General features: G+C 34.8%; 1 protein-coding gene across 1 annotated transcript in view; it reads left to right on the top strand.

Moving 5' to 3' along the window:
* Positions 1–22,150, top strand: part of LOC145690299 (muscle-specific protein 300 kDa-like) — a 633,032-nt gene that overhangs the window by 227,872 nt on the left and 383,010 nt on the right. The window contains exons 23-29 of the mRNA XM_081765072.1: positions 3,764–3,872; positions 7,164–7,388; positions 8,753–9,026; positions 13,395–13,651; positions 15,325–15,604; positions 16,970–17,223; positions 18,967–19,278. Of these exons, the coding sequence (XP_081621198.1) occupies positions 3,764–3,872; positions 7,164–7,388; positions 8,753–9,026; positions 13,395–13,651; positions 15,325–15,604; positions 16,970–17,223; positions 18,967–19,278 (1,711 nt within the window). The remainder of the gene's footprint in view (positions 1–3,763; positions 3,873–7,163; positions 7,389–8,752; positions 9,027–13,394; positions 13,652–15,324; positions 15,605–16,969; positions 17,224–18,966; positions 19,279–22,150) is intronic.

Raw genomic sequence — 22,150 nt, 5'->3', positions numbered from 1 at the left:
GCAACATCAAGCACTCGGAGTTTCCAGACTACTTTTTTCTTCGCCAAAACATTTGAGACATTCCATTCCATATTCATATGACTGAAAAGATCAGCTTTTGCTCGCCCCCTATTTTTGCCGAGAGCTGCCGTCCAGTTTGAATTTTGTTCCTCTCCAAAGGAAGAAGGAAGATTTTTGCACTCAAAGTGTCAAATAACAAAACAACACAAACCATTCGGAGTTTCCACGCTACTTTTTTTTTTTTTTTTTCTTTTTCGCCAAAACCTTTCTCAAGTGACAGAGAGGAATACGCACTCACCCCTCTGGTCGAAAATTGTCAGCTAGCTTGAATTTCTTGGCAACACCGGATTTCGAAGAAAATGTTTGTTTTACTACCATGTAGTGGGAGGAGAAGGGTAATAGGTAAATTTTCCATACCTCCCCCAAGGTTTTTAAGAAGTTTCTAAAACTTTAATTATGTTGGGAATTCAAATTTTCCCTGTAGCGTTGCAGTCCTTGTCAGGGCCGAATAAATAATTAAATTTACAGATAAATTTTGTAATCATTAGTTGAAGCTGGAAAGTAATAGCTCATCTTGTAATCCGAAAGGTTAGTGGATTTATCGACTTTGTGTTGGCCGAAAAATATTTTGTGTGAAAGTGTTCCATTTCAGTAGTTCCAAACTCTCCAAATTCGCGAAACCCTACATACATTTTCCAAATACTATACTTATACAGATGTTTATGTGAAACAATCACATATACTGAACATCAACATAGTAGAAGAAACAATAGTGATTTATTTTGTCAAGCAATAGCACACACCATACTTTCCATTTAAGGAGGTTTATTGATGACGGTATATGGTAAAGCGTAAAAAATAGAATCGGTGTGGCATAAAGTTTCTTTAAACGCACTTTTTATAAAGAGTGGCGCAAATTCTAAAAGAATACAGAAGATAGTTAATAAAAAATTATGCAGTATTTATTCTTGATGTAAAGTAAATTCATCTTACAGTGACTAATATTCCATGTGTTACATGTTTTCATGATTTGGAGGTGGATAAATAATGTAGGATTTTTTTATTCAATCTGCTAAAACTTTTGTACTTAATTTATTCATATTTTTTGTTTTCTTTTTTAAGAAAGAAAGACGAAAAGACAAAGATCAGTGTTATATTTTCTTAAAGCAGAGTTTGTTTGTTTGTTTTTTTTTTTTTTTTTTTTTTGTAACAACGCATCTGCTTATTGTTTATTTAATTTCAAAGAAAACTATGACAAATTGAAGTTTGAACAGTTTGAGCATATTGCAGTGGGTGAGACATGGTTGTAACTTAGGAGTATCAAGATTTTTTTTTTTCAGTTATGATCAATATTTTAAAGTCGTTGATTCCTTTGGACGTGTTTTCTTTTATATTTACTCTTCAAGAAAATCATACTTTATATTTTGATTTTTAAAAGTGTAATGCCATATTAGCTGTGCTGGTTTGTACAACTACTTGTAGGTATTCAGTTTAACGAAGGAAAACTGAACACAATTAAACTAAGAATAACAGCAAATTCGACAAGTTAAAACCTATACATAATTCGAACATTGTATGTTAGCAGTTTGTAAATTCCATATCAAAGTTACATAATAATGATATGGTATGTAAATATATTACGCATTTATTTGGAAATGCCCGTAGTTTGGCTTTTATCCCAAATTTCAATTTTTGTGTACTATTACTACCTAGGTATACATTTCATCAGCAATAGGCAAGAAGGAAATTTTCTGGGAACTGTTAAAATAAAGGAGGAAAATGACTGAAATAAATTTACAAATCTTTCTTTTGTTATATATCTTACGTGAATGTGGAGAAAACAGCCTCCGTGTTGCTGTAAACATAGTTATCGTAGATGAGCTATGTGAAACTTGAGTAGACTCTTTTCTTGTGAAAATAATTTTATCCATATGCATTTAAGGACAGCATAATTCCGTTAGTTATCCCATAAAATAAGGCAGTGTAGAGCATCTTTAATTGAAATAGGGTGCAAGAGTTTATCAAGAAAGAAAAAAAAAAAAAGATATCTTGCATTAGTGCACTGAACTTCCATTTGTATAAAAGTCATTCAACAGCCAGTGGCAATTCTCAAGTGTTGTAATATAACTAATTTAAATCCATATGCAAGTTACAACAAGATAAACAAACAAATGAACAATAAAAGTGAAAATACCCAATGGAAATCATCAATAATCTAAATTACCTACACTATTAACATCTAATTGATAAAATTGTATTTGTTCGCTTTATAAATGAGAATTGAGTAGTCCAAAGTTTTCAGATATTATATTGACAGGCATAGAAGATTTGAAAGGTTAAAAATAGAGTTAAGTTGTTCCAGAGAGCATTAGCTCACATTAAGGGAATAAGTATTTCTAAATCAATTTGTTCTATTTTTCCCACATATTTTAGTTGTTTCTTAGTTAGCTTTTCCTTTTGTATATGATCTAATGAAGTGTACAGTCGCCAGAAAAATGCATATCTCCCTATACATGTTCTCTTTTCAATATATTCGGTAGAAATTGACTAATTTTCGTAACACACGAAACCATGCCTATAGAGAATTTTCACCTATAGAGGATTCTGGTGTGTAAAAGGAAAATTTGTTGTTTCCTCCTTTCATCAGTATAATTTTAGTGTTTTCTTTTAACGTACAGACAGCATTATTTTCAATAACATACTGAAAACCATACTCAACTTGGTTCACTCCTTCAGAATTTATTGAATATAGATCATGTAAGAAAGAGAAGAAGTACATAAAAACAGTATTTTTAGATAACGGCTATATTCTAGAGCAATTTCCATATAGATCTTTTTTTTTTTTTTTTTTTTTTTTTTTAGTTTTATTTATTTATTTTTATGTGTGTGTGTCATCATGGTGTTAAGCTAGTGCACAAATACTTCTGTTATTTTACATTGTTTTAGAGCAGCCATGTGCAACAGCCAGCCTCAGGGCCGGTTTCGGCTCACTGAACTCTTTTATCTGGCCCACCTGATCCGTTATTGAAAATGTATATCTTACGTAATTTCTTAACTGAATTCATTTTTTTCTCCCTCTGGATAACTGACGCTCACCTTGAAAATATGCTCTGCGTTGGAACATACAGTATACCACGGAGCATAAAACACGAAGGGTCAAGTTGCTTAGTAAAATTGTAAATATTTTCTGCTTGCCTTTAGTAAGTAAATATTTTCGTTACAGTTGTAACAGTGTTTGTGTTTCCGTAAAGATAGTGTACGATGAACGAGTTTCTGAATTGAATATGGCTACTCAGTTTTTGTGAAAATGTTATACTTTGTCTTTGATTGGTCCACCCACTCTTGCAACTTGCACATGCCTGCTTTAGAGGACAAATCTATTTTATTATTATTGCTAATAGTAATAATCTTCGGAGCCACATTGGGTTAACTGTAGTGCAGTTACCCCCTGGTGCGAATGGCCCAGGTTCGATCCTAGGATATGCGACTTTTTAGAGGATATGGTAACATCGTGTCCTTTGGTTTTATCGAGGTTCTGTTTCATTCCATATCCTCATTCCATTAGTTCCTTTTGTAAGCATTCACTTTCAGTTATATTCTATCTCCTTTTAATCTACAGAACATAGCCGTGGGGTGTAAAACTGAAAGATTTCATTTCTTCTTCCTCTTCTTTTTGTTTTTCTTTTTATCTTTTTCTTCTTCTTCTTCTTCTTCTTCTTATTATTATTATTATTATTATTATTTAATGCATAAATACTTTCAGGTTTACTGAAATGGTTCAGTGGATGGACTCAGTTGATGGAAGCCTGAAAAATATTATGAAAGAAGTGAACACATTGGAAGAATTTGAGAAGGAAAAAGCAGCATTCCAGGTAATCACATTTTACGATATTTTAGTCTGTGAATCTTTAAGTCGTAAAATAGACTGTAGCTATTTAAGAGGACAGCTTTTTTTTGTAACCTTGCTGTACTTTTCTTTTCCATGCCACCATGGAAATTATCAGCTTCATGCTTTGATGGTAATTTTCCTCTTGCCTTATGAACATCCGTGCTTTATATTTATATATTTATATACATGTGTATGTAGTTCCGCATTGCTGAGCTGGTACTATATGGCTTCCTGTTCAGTCAGCTTTGATGTGATACCTGAATGAAGCTTAAATGTGCAAACTGTTGCGTGTGCTTTTCAGATAAAATTTGGATACTGAATCAATCAGTTCTTCTCAATTTTAGATTATATTGTCAGTAAATACTTTCAGTATTATTTAATAAGTGTATTCAATGAGGTATTACTTAACAAACAAACTAAAAATGTTTGTGTGTATTAATAATTTGTCAGTTACCCTCAGAATATAAAAAAGACTATTAACAGGAAAAGTAAGTAGATTGTCTTAAATATCAGTACTGAACATATCTTTGTAATGCATATAATATAACGCTGTTAATTTTCTTTTAATAGATTAATTTATTTAACAAAATTTTCCTAAGCTTTAATGTCGTCTTCATACTTACTCATTATAGTGGTCCATCGTTTGGGAAAATTTTGTATTGTTATCAAAACTATGTGATTCGTTGATTCATTATTTTCTTGGTTGTTTTATTATTTCGCACAAATAGTTGAACCTCTTGATAACAATCCAAAGGCCAATGAGCTTAAGGACTACTGAAGTCTACTTTTTGCTCATATTTCTGATTATGGAGGACAGCTTTTCTCTTCGGCAAATTTTCTGTAAAGATTCTAAAAATTGAATCAGTTAATGTGTTTATTTTCATGTGTTAATTATTCACATATTTCTGCGTCGAAGTTCTTCTGAAATGATAACGATAGTTAGAGGTGTATTAACTTATTGCGAGAGCTAGATATTCTTGCTCCCAATATTTCTTTTCACAATCTCGCTGCGCTCATAAGACTTATTTGCTTGCCATCCACAGATCCTAGCGTATTTGCAACTACAGTTGCAGGACTTATATTTCAGCTACTGTATCGTCCGGTATATTTCTGGATTGGTGGCCTCTTAGATTCATCTTCGATGCTTAGTCGAACTTTTCATTAAGTGAATATTGTGTAGTTTACTACGATCCAGTTTCCACGTCATCACAAAGCCCATGTGAAACATGAATGTAGTTCTTTCTTTTCCTTTGCAGTTTTTCGCCTGTATACAAAATGTCCTTAATAGAAATCTGCAGAACTAGCACGAAAATACGTCTATACAACTACTAGTGAGTCCAAAGAAAGAAAAAAAAATGAAAAGCGTGCTTCTGAAATAATCTAGATACTGGGCTCTTAAAAAATTAACTGGGCACGTACAAGGCTTGCAATGCTTTAAAAGAATCTGATATTTTTCCTTTCAGAATCCATTCTTAGCAAACTTATTTGTTTTATTTATGTCTGTGGGAAAGAAGAAAATATATTTACTAAGATCTACTTACTTTTATTATAAAGCATAATTAGTCGTAAAAGTACATCTTAAAAGTTCTGTTAAATATTTTAATTTACCCTTTCAAAAATGGTTTAAATAAAAGTTAATTTTTAGGAAAAGATATGTATAAGTTCTAATCTTTTTTCGTGTGGTAAGTTAAGAAAAATCTGAGATATCCGACTAGTTTAATTTAATATCATTTTTATAGTTATTTTATTTGTTACAAAGGGTTTTGTTAATAATATGTACAGAAAAACACTGATAGAAAGTGAATTATAATAAACTACATTAAATATATGTTCAAGTAGAAATTTTAAATGAAAAGTAGCTATTGATAAAATACACTTTTGCTGCTTTTACGTGTAGACACAATAACGCACATAAAAAAATAATAAATAAAAATAAAATAATAAAAAAAAGAATTTCCATTAAAATACTACTATAACTTGTATCTACTAAAAGAGATGCTTCAGTAGTGTTAGTGTGTAAATTATAATTAAGGGCTGATAATTTAATACTGTATAATAATAATAATTGTATAATATGATGACTCGACATTCCATTTTTAACGGGATTGCTCCTTTTTCAGAGAGGCTTCCGGTTGCTCGAGAAAATGCAAACGGGAGTCAAAATATTCCGTTCCTTAAAAGTCTTGTAGATATGTAGTATATTTTTTTTTACGTGTTCTTAAACTCATAAATAAGTCTTCGTTTGAAAAGATTGTGAAATTTTGTAAAATAGTTTCATATTTTTCGAACAAATGGCTTCGTAGTAAATTCTATATTTTGTTATTTGATAACCTTTCGTGGGTAGCTAATCGAAGCTTACTTCTTCCTCACTGAGATGAATAAAGACATAACGATGACTATATCTAAGAGAATTGTCCAATTATGCCAGTTTGTCGAGTGTCTCGTTTTCGCATTTTCCAAATGTGGGCACTCTTTTGTATAAAGTACACTAGATGGGTCACCCATCCAGCAAGGACATAGTCTACCCATGATAACTTGGCGTACGAAAGTAACTGCTCATGAAAGAACTAACAAACTTTAATTTCATGCTCTGCTGTAAATGCTCAAATCAGTTTTGTGTGAGCTATTGACGGTACTTTCGATAAAACGACGAATTTGGATTCCCGCTTCAACGAAAGTACTCTTGTTCGTATTTTCAAATTTTGCATCATATACTGATTAGGAAAACATTATTCACATTTTTTGGAAACCAATTATAAACTCAAAAACTGTATGCAATGGTTTGAAATTGGTTTAAGATTTGTTCGTAATTTAGTTCTTGAAAATCTCAATTCTAAAAATTTGCCTATATAATCTCAGTTCGTTCATAACTACTAATTCTATTGAACTATTGAAACACTGAAGGTGTATTAAATATTAAAAAAAAAAAAAAAAAAAATAAATAAATAAAATAAAAAAAATCATAGCGATTTTTTTTTTAAGATAGAAAATTTTTGCTATAGTGCTTTTCCTGCACTATAATGTTCATTTTGCACTTCACACATGCAAAGACTTTAAGCTAGTAGCGTTCTATTCCCATATGCACTTGCACTTAGTTTAGTTTGCGTTTAGCATGTCCAAGCTGGTGATTAATAAAGCTATTATTCTGAAAATGTTTCATCGTTTTGTGAACCATTATGTGATACTTCAGTTGTGTGTTACTTGTTAAAAATAAAAGAGTTTTTGTTATCAATATTTTCCAGACACATAATGTGAATAATTGCGTATTTTCTAGGCTATCTGTCGTGATGTTGACGCAAAGAGAGAAGACATGAAGTGGCTCGTACAGGTCCTGGATTCGTTAGTTTCTCATCGATCAGACGAAGAAAGTTTTAAGGAACAAAAGAAATTAGAAGAACTCATATCTCGCTACAAAAATCTCATTCCAACAATTGAAATGACCATGATTAAAACTGATGTGTATTCCAAGTGCTATACATATCGAAAGGAAGTCAGAGAGGTATGTAAGGAGTTTATTATACGTTGATATTCTTTGATATTCCTACCATTAGTATAATTATTTAATTCTTAACAGTATCCGATACTTACCCTTTAAAACTATTCCTTGTTGTTTTTCCATTCAAAGTGATTGTCATATATGTGATCCAAATATATCAGGAACAACGTTTCTTCAATATATTGAATTGTAAATGTTTTGTTCTTCATCCCTGAGAACTTGTTACTTCTAGATATCGCTCTCAGTATTTAATATATTGTAAATGAGGCAATATTTTTAATATAGTTTGATGTTTTGCAAACCCTCTACCGAGAGGGATATGGGTCTAGCGAACTCAGCATTTCATAATTTTTCTAACTTCATCTAAATTTGTAGGCTAATACGAAGTGCTAAATATTTCAATCCGTTCGGTCTCTGCAGATCCTTTCATCAATAATTTTAAATTTGCTACGTTGCTTGTTTTTCGTTTGTGTTTGACATAATCATCTTGCACCGAGGCTATATGATACGTGGATCTACAACTTAATGTGGGAATCAAACATGTTGTTCCACCGAAAATCAAACTTAGGTACAAATTGGATGGTTGTATATTTATAATTTTGAAATATAATAACTAATTGAAAATAAAACAGTAATAAATTAGTAAAACTTGGTAATCAATGAGTAATAATATTACTAGCATAAATAGTTTGTTCATCATAAAGTAAACGTCACAATAGAAATAGCTTCCTGTATTTAGTGGTCTTAATGTTACTTTTTTATTATCTAAAGTACCTAGAGCATTAGGTAATTAACATGAGACATTGCCTAGAAGTGATCACGTGGCACGTGATGTTACTTCAGCTATCATTTGGGAGCTGCGGTGGCTCAGTAGTAGATCGTTCACCTCTGGTGCTTGGGGTCCCGGGTTCGATCCCAGCTCCCGCCAGGTGAACTTTGTGGTGGACAAACACCGTGTGCGTGGGTTTCCTCGGTGTTGTCCCGTTTCCTCCCACTTTCTTCATTCCACCATATCATTCATTACTCATCATCACCGTCTCCTTTAGCCTAACCGGCATAACCGTGGGACGTAAAACTCAAAGATTTCATTTCATTTTTTCAGCTATCATTTTGGAAAAGATTGCTGTGATCTTAGATCTTGTTACTTTTACTAATTCGGAAAATAAATGTTATTGGTTGTTGTTAGAGTGATGAATTTCATGATTATGCGTTCTATTAATCCCCTGATTCTAATTCAAAAAGCCTTTCAGTGTTACTAGGTACGTAGTATATTATGAAATAATCAAGAGAGTGATTTGAAACACTAAGAATTTCTTTAAACGGAAAATGTTTATATTTTGTGATACTTTATGTTTGTTCTGTTGTAGGTATGCACGCTGCTAACCAAAGTGAAAGATAGTTCTTCTACAACAGTACATCCTGATAGTCTTGATGCTGTCAATGTTATGATTAAACAACAAGAATCAGCTGTACAGTCCTTAGATGAACAACGAACGAATATCATGAGTATGCTTCAGAGAGGCAAGGACTTAATTCGTGATGCTCATGCCCCAGAATTCGTGAAGAAAGAGGTTCAGAGCTTGGAAACTGGGTGGAACGAAGCTTACGCACAAACTGTGGAGAAACTGAAAAAACTTAAAGGTAAGCTTTCTACATTGGAATAGTTATGCTTTGGTGGCTCACAGGCTGTTTGGCATGTGGTAGCTTTGCATTACGATTAAACTAAATTGAATTATATTATAACGTCTGCTTTCAACATTATTTCCGGGTACGAGGGATACTGATAACATTTCTGCAAACTACTACTAACAATGGCGCTAGTGTTTCGGTGTTATAAATTTGAGAAAAGTAGACGTTGCTATGTTTAAATTATCTTTGATTGTTTAAGTCTATTCGTGTGTATTTTACAGCAGTTGAAAAAGTAGTTTTGTATGAGAAATGAGAAATATAATTTTTTCGTGAACACTATTCAATGAACTTAAAAAGTTCGTTACTGAGTTCTTTCTCTCTCTCTCTCTCTGTGTGTGTGTGTGTGTGTGTGTGTATATCTCTGTTATTTGCGAAAATTTCAATTTTGAGCCCTCCATTCGATACAGCATCAAAAACTATCTGAAAGAAGTGATGAAAAAAGAAGTTTCGTGTTACTCTTACCATATGCCAGATATTGGTCAAAAGAGTTCTGATTTTGGAAGATTTAAGGAGCCATATCTCGGGAACTGTAAGTCATAGAGAGATGATATTTTGCTTATTTTTGAATTCTGAGCCCTTCATTTTGAGCACATCTTCGTAAAACAACATATCGTAGAACGTTTTAACAGAACTCTTAAACAGAACATCTGGAAAAAATTTAGCATTCAAGAAAATTATAAATTGATAGATATATTACAAAAATTGTTTAATGAGTATAATAATAAAGTACATAGAACAATTGGTATAAAGCCTGTAGAAGTTAACAAGAAAAATGAATTCTTTCTAAGTTCGTTCTGGCAACGCTCTTGAAGCATTCTAAACTTTTTTTTTCTAATGATTTCAAAAGTAGTTTAAAACTCAAACAACCCATTAAGCGACTTCATTTGGCTTTGGGAATGAAGCACCATCCAACAGGACTGTATATAATTGATATTCCGAATCCAAGCCTGGTCGTACATTTCTCAGCGATGAATTTCCTGAAGGTCGTCCATTCACGTCTGTTATTGCCAGTAATATTGCTACTGTGCGTGAAATGATTGAGGGAGTTGGCATGTGACATATTGAGAGTTTCAGGCATCATTGAACGTTGACATGGAAGCAATACATACGATTTTGCATGGTCTGCATACGGAAACTTTAAATCCGTCAGATCCCACACAACTCTTGACCGAAGCTTAAAACCAGGCTTGTGTCGATTGGTGTAAAGAAATGTCAATCGATGTATTAATTAATTAATTAATTAATTTAAAAAAAAAGCAAATGTTGAGTCCTACATCGTTATAGAGGACGAACCTTGGATCTATTCATACGAATCCGAAACTAAACAACAATATATTGTTTGGATGTTTCAAAGTTTGCCGAAACCAACAAGAAATATTTGTTCGAGGAGTGCTGCCAAGCAAATGATTACATGTTTCTTCGGCTATACTGGCCATACATATGAAACCATAGCTTTAGAACATCGAAGGACTGTAATGGTGAGTGGTATACAAAAGTTTGTTTATTAGAGATCTTCAATGAATTGCGTCAAACAAACCCAAAATTCGCATCATTCTTTATCACGACAACGCCAGTTCCTTTTCAGCACACCAAACTGTTAATTTTTTGTCCAGTAAAAATGTCGAATTGATGACTCATTGTTCGTTCTCACCTGATTTATCATCAAATTATTATTATTATTATTATTATTATTATTATTATTATTATTATTATTATTATTATTATTATTTATTTATTTATTTTTTGTTCTTACACATGAAAAATAAGAGGCATGGTGATCGATTTGCGTCGCCTGAAGCAGCTGTTGACGCGTTCCGAACAACTGTATCCAAGATAGCAATCTCAGAGTGGAAAAACTGCTTGTAAAATTGGTTTGAACGGTTGAAATGAATACTTTGAGAAACTATAAAGCCATTTTCAGAATTTCACGTCCTTTTCATATGACTGCAGAAACTTTTCATCAGTTCTCGTATTTGGAAATTATATTTGGCTTATAAGTTGGAATCAAGTGAAATAATAAGTTTAAAGTTTTGCATTGATGTCTTAGGGCCTAAAGGAGGCGAGAATAACGTGATATAATTGATAAAATTGTAGAGTGGGAGGAAACGGGAATACCCTAAGAAAACTTTTGCACGTAACAGTTGTTCATTAGACAGCTCAATGGCACAACTGGGATTAGATGTTGCGAATTTGCTCTCCAGAAGTGAATACTTTAGTAACGAGTCTCAATAATCCTTTTAAAGTGAACTATTCGTGAACGGCGATAAACTCTAGGCTTCTGATAAATAAATTGGCAAAATGATAACAGGCGGTATTGTTTGTAGCTTAATGTCCCCTTTCGCTAACGAAATCCTACACGAGACTTGGGTCTGCAGTTTAACATGGAATCCGAACTACATGATATCGTACACTAATTAAACTCGTCCCTCCTCACCAGTCTTGAGAGAGTTCTGTATGTAGTGCATGTTGATTCACCATGGATAAACTCAGCATATACTCATTTTCTTGCGTTATTCTTGCACTCTGTGTTTATGAAGTGAGTTCACTATTTAATATGTATAGCTGTGTCAGTTACATACAATTGTTTTCTGCAAATATGAAGTTGTCGTTCTTTAGAAATTTTAAAAACTCATATTGCCCATATCTGTAAATCAAACTGTTCCATCTATACATAAACACATTGCTATCATTAGATTTCGGAAAGTTGAGGATACTTTAGTTGGTTAGATTTGAGTTCAGCAGCGAGGCTATGTGAGAAGTGGATCTACATCTTTACGTGAGATCCAAACCACATGAACTCTCGCCGGGAATCGAACCCGGGTCTCCCGCGCGCCAAAGCCGCGTACACGAACCATATAGCCACGAGGAAGCTCCAGTGAATGTTTATACAATAAAAAAGTGTATTTTGAGATTATGCTTAATTCTTAAGAGCGTCTTGTGTGAGTATATTTTGTAGATATTGTAAGCTATCGATTATATTAAGTTTAGAAGACAATTATTTTAAATCAAAACATAACGGCAAGTCATCATTTTCGAAAGACATTGCTAAAGGTTGCAAGATAAAATTTCATCATAATTTACTTATAATTAATCTGGTTAAAAGTCGTTGAGAGTTTATCCTAATGGCTTATATTAAGTCAGAAGAGCGTTGCTCGAATATATGGTAGATTTATATTGAGAATTTATGTTATATGTAATTTAGACCAACTTATCGTTCAACTATGATCACTTGTAGATCCTGTTTTCGCCTTCTATACAGCAACGACCTGATGTGACAGAGATGTCATAAGATTTCGGTACTCGTCTGCTGTTATAGCCAACCAAGATGTATGTAATGCGGCCTTCAGTGCCAAGATGGAGAATGTCTCGAGATACTGAATGTTCCATGTTTCCCACTGGTGCTCAATAGAGTTAAGGTCCAGAGGTTTGGAGACCCTGGAAGATGCTACACTTCTGAGTCCGTACCACTCGCTGAATGCTACCGAAGCTCATCTCGATAATCAACATTCTATTGTCCTCTGTATTTTGACTACGCTTCATCAGTGCCCCTGTGATAGAATCTCGATACACTCAGTACAGCTACTCTCGATTACTCCAATAGTGCATCCGTTTGACTCAGCAGTCCATCAGGACCCTATGATCTGAAGTCTGTCAAATACTGTTCATTTTTGGCGTTTATATATCCGCGCGAATTCTGACTACTGTCTACTTAAATCTGTAGCTATGTACTACTGGAGGGCGCGCTGCGTCATCATGAAACTCATGTGGCAGTAAGATCAAACCCACCATTTGGAAGGGGCTACCGTAGTTCAATGAACAGTCGATGTATATTCATATACATACTATATGCTGTTTATATTGTTTAATTAAAAGGAACGAGAAATCTCTAAATTATGTGATGGTTTAATGGTCGAGATTTATTTATTTATTTTAATATTGAGAAAGTCTTCTTTAACTGGCTAAGAAAGATATTCGCATTTCTAAGTTATATTTTGTTTCATTATAATCCTGTAAATATTGTAGAAAATATTATATGTAAATCGTTAAACAACTGGATGGTGTTTTGTATTTATCGAGTGTAAATGTTTTCAGCTTTACGTTTTTTCTACTCTATACTTTATTTACTTGTGTTTTCTAAAAATGTTGTTCCAGAAGTAGCAATAAAGTATAATCAAATTACAAATTGAAAATTGACGGATACTCGCCGCCATAGTTTTCTTTATATTATGTTCTATTTTTTAATATGTAAATAATGAATTTGATAACTATTTTTTCTTCATGTCACTTCACACATTAACTGTAAACTATGATTTTTTGCAGGTACACACAAAGTTTGGTCACAGTATAGAGAACAAAAGGACGAAATCATAAAATTGTTAGAGCAAGCTGACCAAGAATTGAAAAAGATAGCTCCAGGTAGGGATCCAAGGCATGTGACTGCTGATTTGAAGGCGAAACAAGAAATGAGTGTTGCCCTGCGGGAAGCCACAGAAGAAATGCTAAGGAAATTACGTGATCTTTGTGCAACGTTGTGTACAATGACAGGACCCGAAAGGAAACCTTTGCTGCAAAAGGAGGTTTGTATACCTAAGAGAGAGACTTATCTTTTAAGCCAACTAATTGTTACAAATAATTTGTTTCGAATTTTTCTTATTAAACTTCTGTTTCGTCATTTTGTATGTATATATATGTTTGTGTGTGTGGGGGGGGGAGGGGGGTTAAGATAAAGTCGGTAACTTCCTGGACTAATTTCTTTACATTCAAAGTATATACTTCTGCAATTCGTACTTCTGTACTCACAATTTGCCCGAACTACATACATTTAATTTATATACTCTCCCCTGTTTACTTTGTCGTGTAGGTAATTACAGAAACTAATAATTTAGATAAGTCGCTAGGTCGAGTAGAATTTGCGATGTCCTGGAATTTAACCAAATGTAAGCAAGTAGGGAAATATATTGTTCCTTCACACACACAAAAAAATATATATATATTAGAGAATGCTCGCGCTTGGAAGATATTATAGAAAATGTGTATTTACTGCTCCCAATATGTAAATCATTCAAATCACCACCACCTCCTTCAGCTCTTTGAGAGAAGCAATTTGTATGGAAAAGAGAGAGAGAAATTTTAGGGAAAAGCGGAGAATCTTTGAAATGAGCAAACAGAACTAGCTTAAAATTGATAAGTAGAAGAATTATTGTTTTTGAAAATTTGTCTGATATTTTTTATCCCGAAATGCCTATGTATATAGGTTGTATAAAAAGTAGTGGCAACACGTTCTCACATCAGAGGGCTGTGTCTCAGCACGACAAGAATTAAGTGGTTGATAAATGAATGTAAGACGAGTAGTAACGACTTTGTGTTATTTAATCAAAAGCAGCAGTCCCATAAAGTAGAGGAGGAAAGTGGAAACGCTATAACGCCCATAGCAGAACATACCGCGATCAGCGATGTAATCGCAGAAAATCTGCCGCGCATGTGCAGAATGATTGCCATGTAACGCTGTAATAAATATATGATAGTATCATCTTGATTTTTTATTTTGGAATTCCTGCAGAAAAGTTTTGACTTACAAAAGCTCATCGCAGAAAGGCAAAGAAAGTTGTGCCACCGGGGCTATAACAGTATGTTTTGGAAAGATAAACAACATGCGTGGATCAAGATTAAAGTGGCATGTGGGCGCAATGCACAACAATGTTCTCAGAGACTTCGTGACGACCTTTTCGCCAAAATAAGGGAATCACTTTGCGGGAAGCACTAAGACAGAAAGGAAGCCATTTTCCGTGTCACATGGTGGCCCCTGTGGGACATCGACAAAGATTGACACACTAACAATGTATGCGCCTTCCACACGTGTGGCAGAAGATGATAAAGATAGGAGACGATTACAATGAAGGAATGTAATAGGTGTTCTGTGCATAAATCTAGGCACGAATTATAATAACGTTGTCATTATTTTTTTTTTATCCCGCCCTTCTATATTTAATCGAATACACAACTTTTCATTAATGTTATTTTCTTTTCTTAGAAATTAAAATCTTCAAGCCACTTATTATCTTATGGATACTGATTATCATGTCTAATAAGTAGAAATCTGGTATTGAAGTTTGATTTCTAATAAAAGATCAGTTTAGGTTTCCTGCCTGCGATGCTACTGTGTTTTTATATAGTTTTGCTTAGTATAGTGATATTAGTGAATATTCAATAATAATATTTTAAATGCCTGCATTTCAATTTCTTTAAACAGGTTACTGAAATAGAGAAGAGATTACAAGTCGTACTGGAAACTGTCCAGGAACGAGTTATCTATTTGGAGCAGTTTAACGCTCGCTGGACAACATTCCATTCTCACCTGCAGGAGATAAAGACATGGACACAGCATGCTCCATCAATGCTGGAACAAGTTCAAAATTTGGATATGACTCCTGAAGAACGGGTGAAGAAGATTCAAACTCTCCAGGCACAGATACAAGCCAAACTTTCTATTCTTGAATCTCTAGATAAGGAAGCCAGAGAACTTGTAAAAGGTAATACATATTCTTTGTTTTATACAAATATTAAAAAAAAAAAAAAAAAATAAATAAATAAATAAAATAAAATAAAATAAATAAAATGTTGGACAATTGCTTCTTACCAGTTAAATTAAGTATTGATTTACAAGATCATTGTACTCGTGCTTCGAAAATCATTTTAAAGGCACACCTCAAGAAAACTCACTAGAAAGCCTTGAAACTCTAGCTCACAATTCCAATCATCCTGTCATACCGTAAGTTACTGTGGGCATGAATAACTTTAAGCTTATCAAAGTAATTTCTCATACTTGAAATTTACGAATTGTTTGAAAACAATACTTAATTCTGATCACAACTGAGACACTGAATTCATATCAGAAGACCGTCTCTTGCTATCTTTTGCCATGTTTGCTCTATGAGAATCGACATTAAAACATAAAATGATAAATTTCTACCACCTCCTGTTGGAATAGAGACATAAGGACGGATATATAACCTAATTGTGTAACACTGAATGTATGTAATAAAACATTTTATCGTTTTAGTTGGTCGTTTATTCTATAAAATGAATGTAGATAAATAGACAGGCCGACGGATATAGCTCAATAGCGCCGCCAGCTTCAATTTCTTGGAAGATCAGACATTTTTTCGGGGAAGATCAGACATATTAATTGTGTATATATATAATTAATTTTCTGTACCATTCTCTGTGCTGTAAGTTTGCCTCCGCTTCGTCGGATTCTTAACATAACAAATACTATTTGTAACAGTTATTTTTATGCTTATCTAAAGTATATCTGTCGCATTGATAGTATATAGTATCTAGTGTATAGTATATAGTATCTTGGCATATAGTATACTTACGTTAAATTAACAGCGCCAATAATAAGCTAAAAGCACCCTGTGTTTGTCGACGCGGCGCACACGCGGTATCCAGCTCAGGTGAAGACAAAACGAATCTGCCACGCCAGCGCGTCATTTTGTCTTCCGTTTATGATCGCTCTAATGATTATGTATGTTACATTTATGTATGCTTTGTAAAAATAGATATGTTCATTGCTGGTATGTAGTCTTCCATTTTGAATTTTGGTTGATGAGCTTTTAAAAAACTGAAAAGTCATATGACACATCATATAAGAGAAGCGTGGAGAAGAACAGATGTTCTAAATTTATAATAGCTGATTTACGGATTCATTTTTTTCCCTGTGAAAGGGGAAATTATTAAACATTAGAAATAAAATATAAGCCTTAATTATCTTTAATTAGCGTTCAGAATTAATGATGGTAGAAATATGTGTTATGTGTTTGTTTGGCCTTCGAAGTAATTATTCTACTTAATATTTTATAATAACAATATTGTATCTGTTTGTCTTTGTTTAGAAGATGCAGAAAACGTGGAAGCTCAACAACTGAAAACAGAGGTTATAGCTATCCGGGATTCAGTAACAGCATTATACCGTGCGGTTGAAATGCAGTGCTCTTCAGTTCAACAGGATTTGACAAATTGGCAAGAATATCAAACTCAGCTCCAGCAGTTGAAACCTTGGGTAGAACAAGCGGAAGTCAAAGTAGCTATGGGTCTTCCGAAACCATTAACACTTGAAGAAGCAACTCAACAACTAGAAGCTGCTAGGGTGAGCAGTGTGTATATTTTTTTCATTTCAATCTCGCAATGATTTGTTTATTGCAAGTGAACTCCGTGGCTAGGCAGTTAGTGTACGTCCCTTTGGCTTGGGAAACCTGAGTTTGATTCCTGGTGGGAGCTCATGTGGTTTGGATCCCGCGTTAAGCTGTAGGTCTACGTCTCATATAACTTTGCTGCTGGAAGGGACGCCAAACTCATACTTAAATCAAATCAAATTTATTTACGGCAAAAGATTTTCATTTTCTACTAGTTACTGATAATGCTGGAAGTGGGGCAGGGCTTGTTACTAGACCGTCAGAGTTAAAAAAAAGAAGAAAAAAGAAAGAAACTCACCCTCCCTTAGTATCTAGATTAAAAGACCTTAGAACTCATTATGCCGGAATTTTTGATAACTTGTGTACACTTTTGTACGTAGATCGTTCAATATGTTTCCCGAAGCTGTAAAAAATAAAATTTTTAAGATACATTTGTTAAACTATACATACGTATGTTGGTGGGTCCTTCCTCACCTTTCCACATAATCCCCATTGGGATTCAGGTATTTGTCTCACCGTTGCACCAGTTTGTCCAAACAACCTTTTGCAAACAATCAGGGCTCTCCTCACATTCCGCTTCGCTTCATCTGTTTCAAAACGTTCACCGCAAACGTTCAGTTTGCAGACTTTAACACCATAAAAAGGTGGAAGTAACACTGCAAGGCTGTATGAAGAGTGGGGCAGCCTTTTCTCCCTAATTCTTCAATTTCTGTCTTTGCGTTCTGAATGGGGGTGGATGCTACCGTGAAAAAGAAGAGACCAGGTCGCTTATTACGAATTGCGTTTCCCTGAAGAAGTGTTCAGGTTTGACATAAGCGTCCTGGCCTCCTGCCAACTGGTGATGAAGAAGTGAAGCGGAATGAAAGGAGAATGTTAAATACTGATTTTTTTTTTTGCAAATGGTTTGGAGAAATCGGTGCAACGATGAGATAAATGCCTGAATCTCAATGAGGATTATGTGGAAAGGTGAGAAAGGACCCACTATACATGTATGTTTAGTTTACAAATGTGCTGAGGGAAACATATATTGACCGACCCACTGATGTAACATAATGCACTCATAAGAACTGCTTCAAAAGTTGAAATTTTTCTTCAGGAACGAGTATAGAGAATACTAACATTTTAAAATACATTTATGAAATATTTAGTTGCATATTCATTTTTGCAATTTGGGCCGCGGTGGCTCAGTGGTAGAGCGTTCACCTCTGGTGCTTGGGGTCCCGGGCTCGATCCCAGTTCCCGCCAAGTGAGCTTTGTGGTGGACAATCACCGTGTGCTTGGGTTTTCTCGGGGTTCTCCCGTTTCCTCCCACTTTCTTCATTCCACCACTTCATTCATTTCTCATCATCACCGTCTCCTTTAACCTAACCAGCATAATCGTGGGACGTAAAACTCAAAGATTTCATTACATTTCATTTTCATTTTTGCAATCAAACCCATGTCCAGACTTACCAAAAATTATATTTTATAAACGATGTACTATTTGGATGCACCTTACAAGGCATAGCTATAGGTTATAAAAGAAACTTCAGTTTGGATTTTTTTAAAAGACATTAGTAAGGTATCTATGTAAGTACATCTATTTAACATACTTCTTTCATTGGAATTAGAGTATTATGTATTTTGTATATATGTATACATGGATTATATGTATTTGAAACTAAGATGTTTGTTTTATATATATATATATATTTCAGGTATTTGAAAAGGAATGCGAAGAAAATCTGGCCAAACTTCAAAATACAGCTGCCAGGAGTCAACAGATTACTTGCCACACAAATGCTCCAGACGAAGTCGATGCTATTCATTGTAGATGGACAGCAATTCATGATGTAGCTCTTGAGTGGACAACCAGAATGGAAAAATTAGTTGCATCTTGGGTTGAGTTCAATGACGTTGCCGATAAGTTCACGGCATGGATCGAGCAAAAAGAGAAAATTATTGAAGCTCCACTTGTTATTTCAACGCCACAGGTAGAGAAGCTAGAGAAAGAATTGGCAATACTTAAGGTTAGTAAAAATATCTTCTGTTCATCTCAATTCACATAGAGTAGAGTATCTCGTTAATGTTGATAGAAGTAAATTTAGAAAAATAATCGTATAGCTTTTTTTAGGAACATAAGGAAGAAATAAACAAGTCAATAACAATAATAATAAACTGTTGTGTATAGTGTGGAAGTACGAAAGGGAAACAAATACCTTTTTATATGTAACAATTGTTATTAGGTACTCATTGCAGCAATAAATCTATCTTTGAATGCAGTGACTGTTATTGCCCTTTAAGTATATGCTGAAATATAATTTACAGAGTTTCTGCAATAATTTTTGTAAGTGAACGTGGTAAATAGGGATGAAATATGTATTTATATAATGTACAACGGGTAAGAATCCAAATGTCAGATTATAAGGTTATGCAATAATTGATATAATAATAATAATGTATAAACATTATAAATAATGATAACGCATCAAGACAAATTTAGAGATAATCTCTTTCATATTCAATCTGTATATAAACTCAAGCACTTCCAGGGTTCGTGCAAAATATCACAAACTACATAATGCGAACGCATCATATATGAAAAAGAATATACTTATGGCTAAAAGGATTTTTGCAGAAAATATGTTTTACATGTATATCTAATGAGGGGCGTAGATTATAATGATTTACACTTTTATTTTCAGACATATTTATCCAGGTTACACAGCAACTGTGTCCACCTTCTCAATATAATCTCCCTTTATCTTTATGCACTTTTTCGAGCTGTGTGTCAGCTTCAGAAAACCTGCCTGGAACCAATTGTTTGGAGTCCCAAGCACCCATGTTTGGACAGCTTGTTCAAATTCATGAGCATTTACAAACTGACAGCAACACGAAGAAGTTTTTTCATTGCCCGGAACAGGTGTTAATCGCTGGGAGCCAAGTCCTGAGAATAGGGAGGGTGTAGCAACACTGTAAATCCTAGTTGATCAATGGTAGCAGTGGTTTCCCGGCTGGTGTGAGGACGTACATTATCATATTGCAAAAGCACTCCCTTCGCCCATTTTGCTGGCTGCTTCCTTTGAATGGCACGACGTAAGCGTCTCAGGATCTCCACATACGCTGCACTGTTAATCGTGGCTCCACTTTCCAGCCAGTCGATCAGGATAATGCCTTTCGTGTCCCAGAATATCGTACCATACGTTTCTCAGCTAAAGGTGGTTTCGAAATTTCTATGGCGGTGGACTGTCATGATGTTTCCACTGCATTGATTGCCAGTCTCATCACCAGTCACAAGCCTAGGTATGGAATCTTCGGATTCATGATTGTGACGTTGCAAAAGTTTTCTGCACACGTCCACACGATATTGTTTTTCTCTGCAGAGAAAAGTTTTAAAACTCATCTTGTATTGACCTTCCTCAACTATAAGTGGTTGTGCACGATGCGCTGCAGGGTGTTTCTGGTTAGGCCTGTAGCAGCCTCCATTTCAGATAATGTGATGCATTTGTTCTTTTGAATGGTCCTCTCTACTACGGCGATGGTTGCTGGTGTCACTGTCACTTTCCTTCCAGAAATTCTCCTCTTTTTGGTCAAGGTGCTACCCACTTTCCAACCTTCTACCCAGTTGTACATTTTTCCGCGACGGTGCATATTCTCCACACATTCAAACAAATCGCCTATGTGTTTCAGCTGCTGCCACGCCCTCTCTCCATAGGAACCACAACGTCCATTGCTGTCCTCCATAATCACTTTCCATGTTGTCACAAGGGTTCAATAAGTGGGTTGCACAGAGCGCTGTTATTGTCCTCGTTGCCAGTAACACTCCGAATTGGTAGATGACGGTCCTGGGTGCCTGTGAATGCCTTGCCAACTTAAGTGGTCCAGTGCACCTGGAACGAGAAAAGAAAGTGTAAATCATATAGTACGTCCCTCGTAGTTTTCAGCAATAATATCAAGTTTTGCGAAAACTGACTTACAGTATTTTTTTAAAAACGTTATTCAGTTCTAAGGTTTTATTTATTTATTTGGTTTGGGTACAAAACCTCGCGGACCAAAACCTCGCCTCCCAAAATCTCAAGGCCCAGAATCTCGCGGGGCCAAAACCTCGCGCCCCAAAATCTCGCCATACCCAAAATCTCGCCTCGTTGTAATGATCTCGCGACACAGAATCTCGCCTGGTCTAAATTAAGCGAGACGTAAGGTCGCCTGGGAAGAAATGTCGTCAGGATAAAACCTCTTCACGACGATTTCTTAAATGTAGAATGTTCTATCGCCAGTTTTACAAAACTTATTAGGTTTTGAAACTTGACATTTTGTATAAATCTTCTTGCTCCACAAGGGCACAAGCTCCAGATAAGACAATATTTTGCGAAATGCATGCCCTAAGGAGGAATGGAATGGAAGGTCTTGAATGAATTTTGCCGTTCTCCAGATCTAAACAACTACTAAGCATAGAACCTTTACGTTTTGGTACAAATCTTCTTCTTGTACCATAAGAAGGTATGTTGCAAAATGCTCCTGGTAAGGGAGTGTTGAAGTTTGGATAATTCTTGAGCGTTGGCTTGATCTCAGGACTCACGAGGTTTTGGCGGCTAGGTTTTGGCCACGCGATGTTTTGGGTGGCGAGGTTTTGGCCCGGCGAGATTTTGGGTGGCGAGGTTTTGGACGGCGAGATTTTGTCCGTATCCCATTTATTTATTTTTCAGTTTGCAATTTTTCTCCATTTCAATTTCCATTTCAGTTACTTATACAGCATCAAAGCTATGGAAGCTATCCTCTTAAATATGATCAAAACTATTACTCGGAATTTTTGTCCAGGGGGTTATACCCATAAATGTTCGGAGCTGTGTACACAAGCACCGAAAGCAAGCATGCTACTTATGAGTTAATGGGGCACCCAAC

This window comes from Thermobia domestica, chromosome 7 (assembly GCF_964235325.1).
Source record: "Thermobia domestica chromosome 7, izTheDome1.hap1.1, whole genome shotgun sequence".
Taxonomy (NCBI): Eukaryota; Metazoa; Arthropoda; class Insecta; order Zygentoma; family Lepismatidae; genus Thermobia; species Thermobia domestica.
This window is presented reverse-complemented; position numbering and strand designations above follow the sequence as displayed.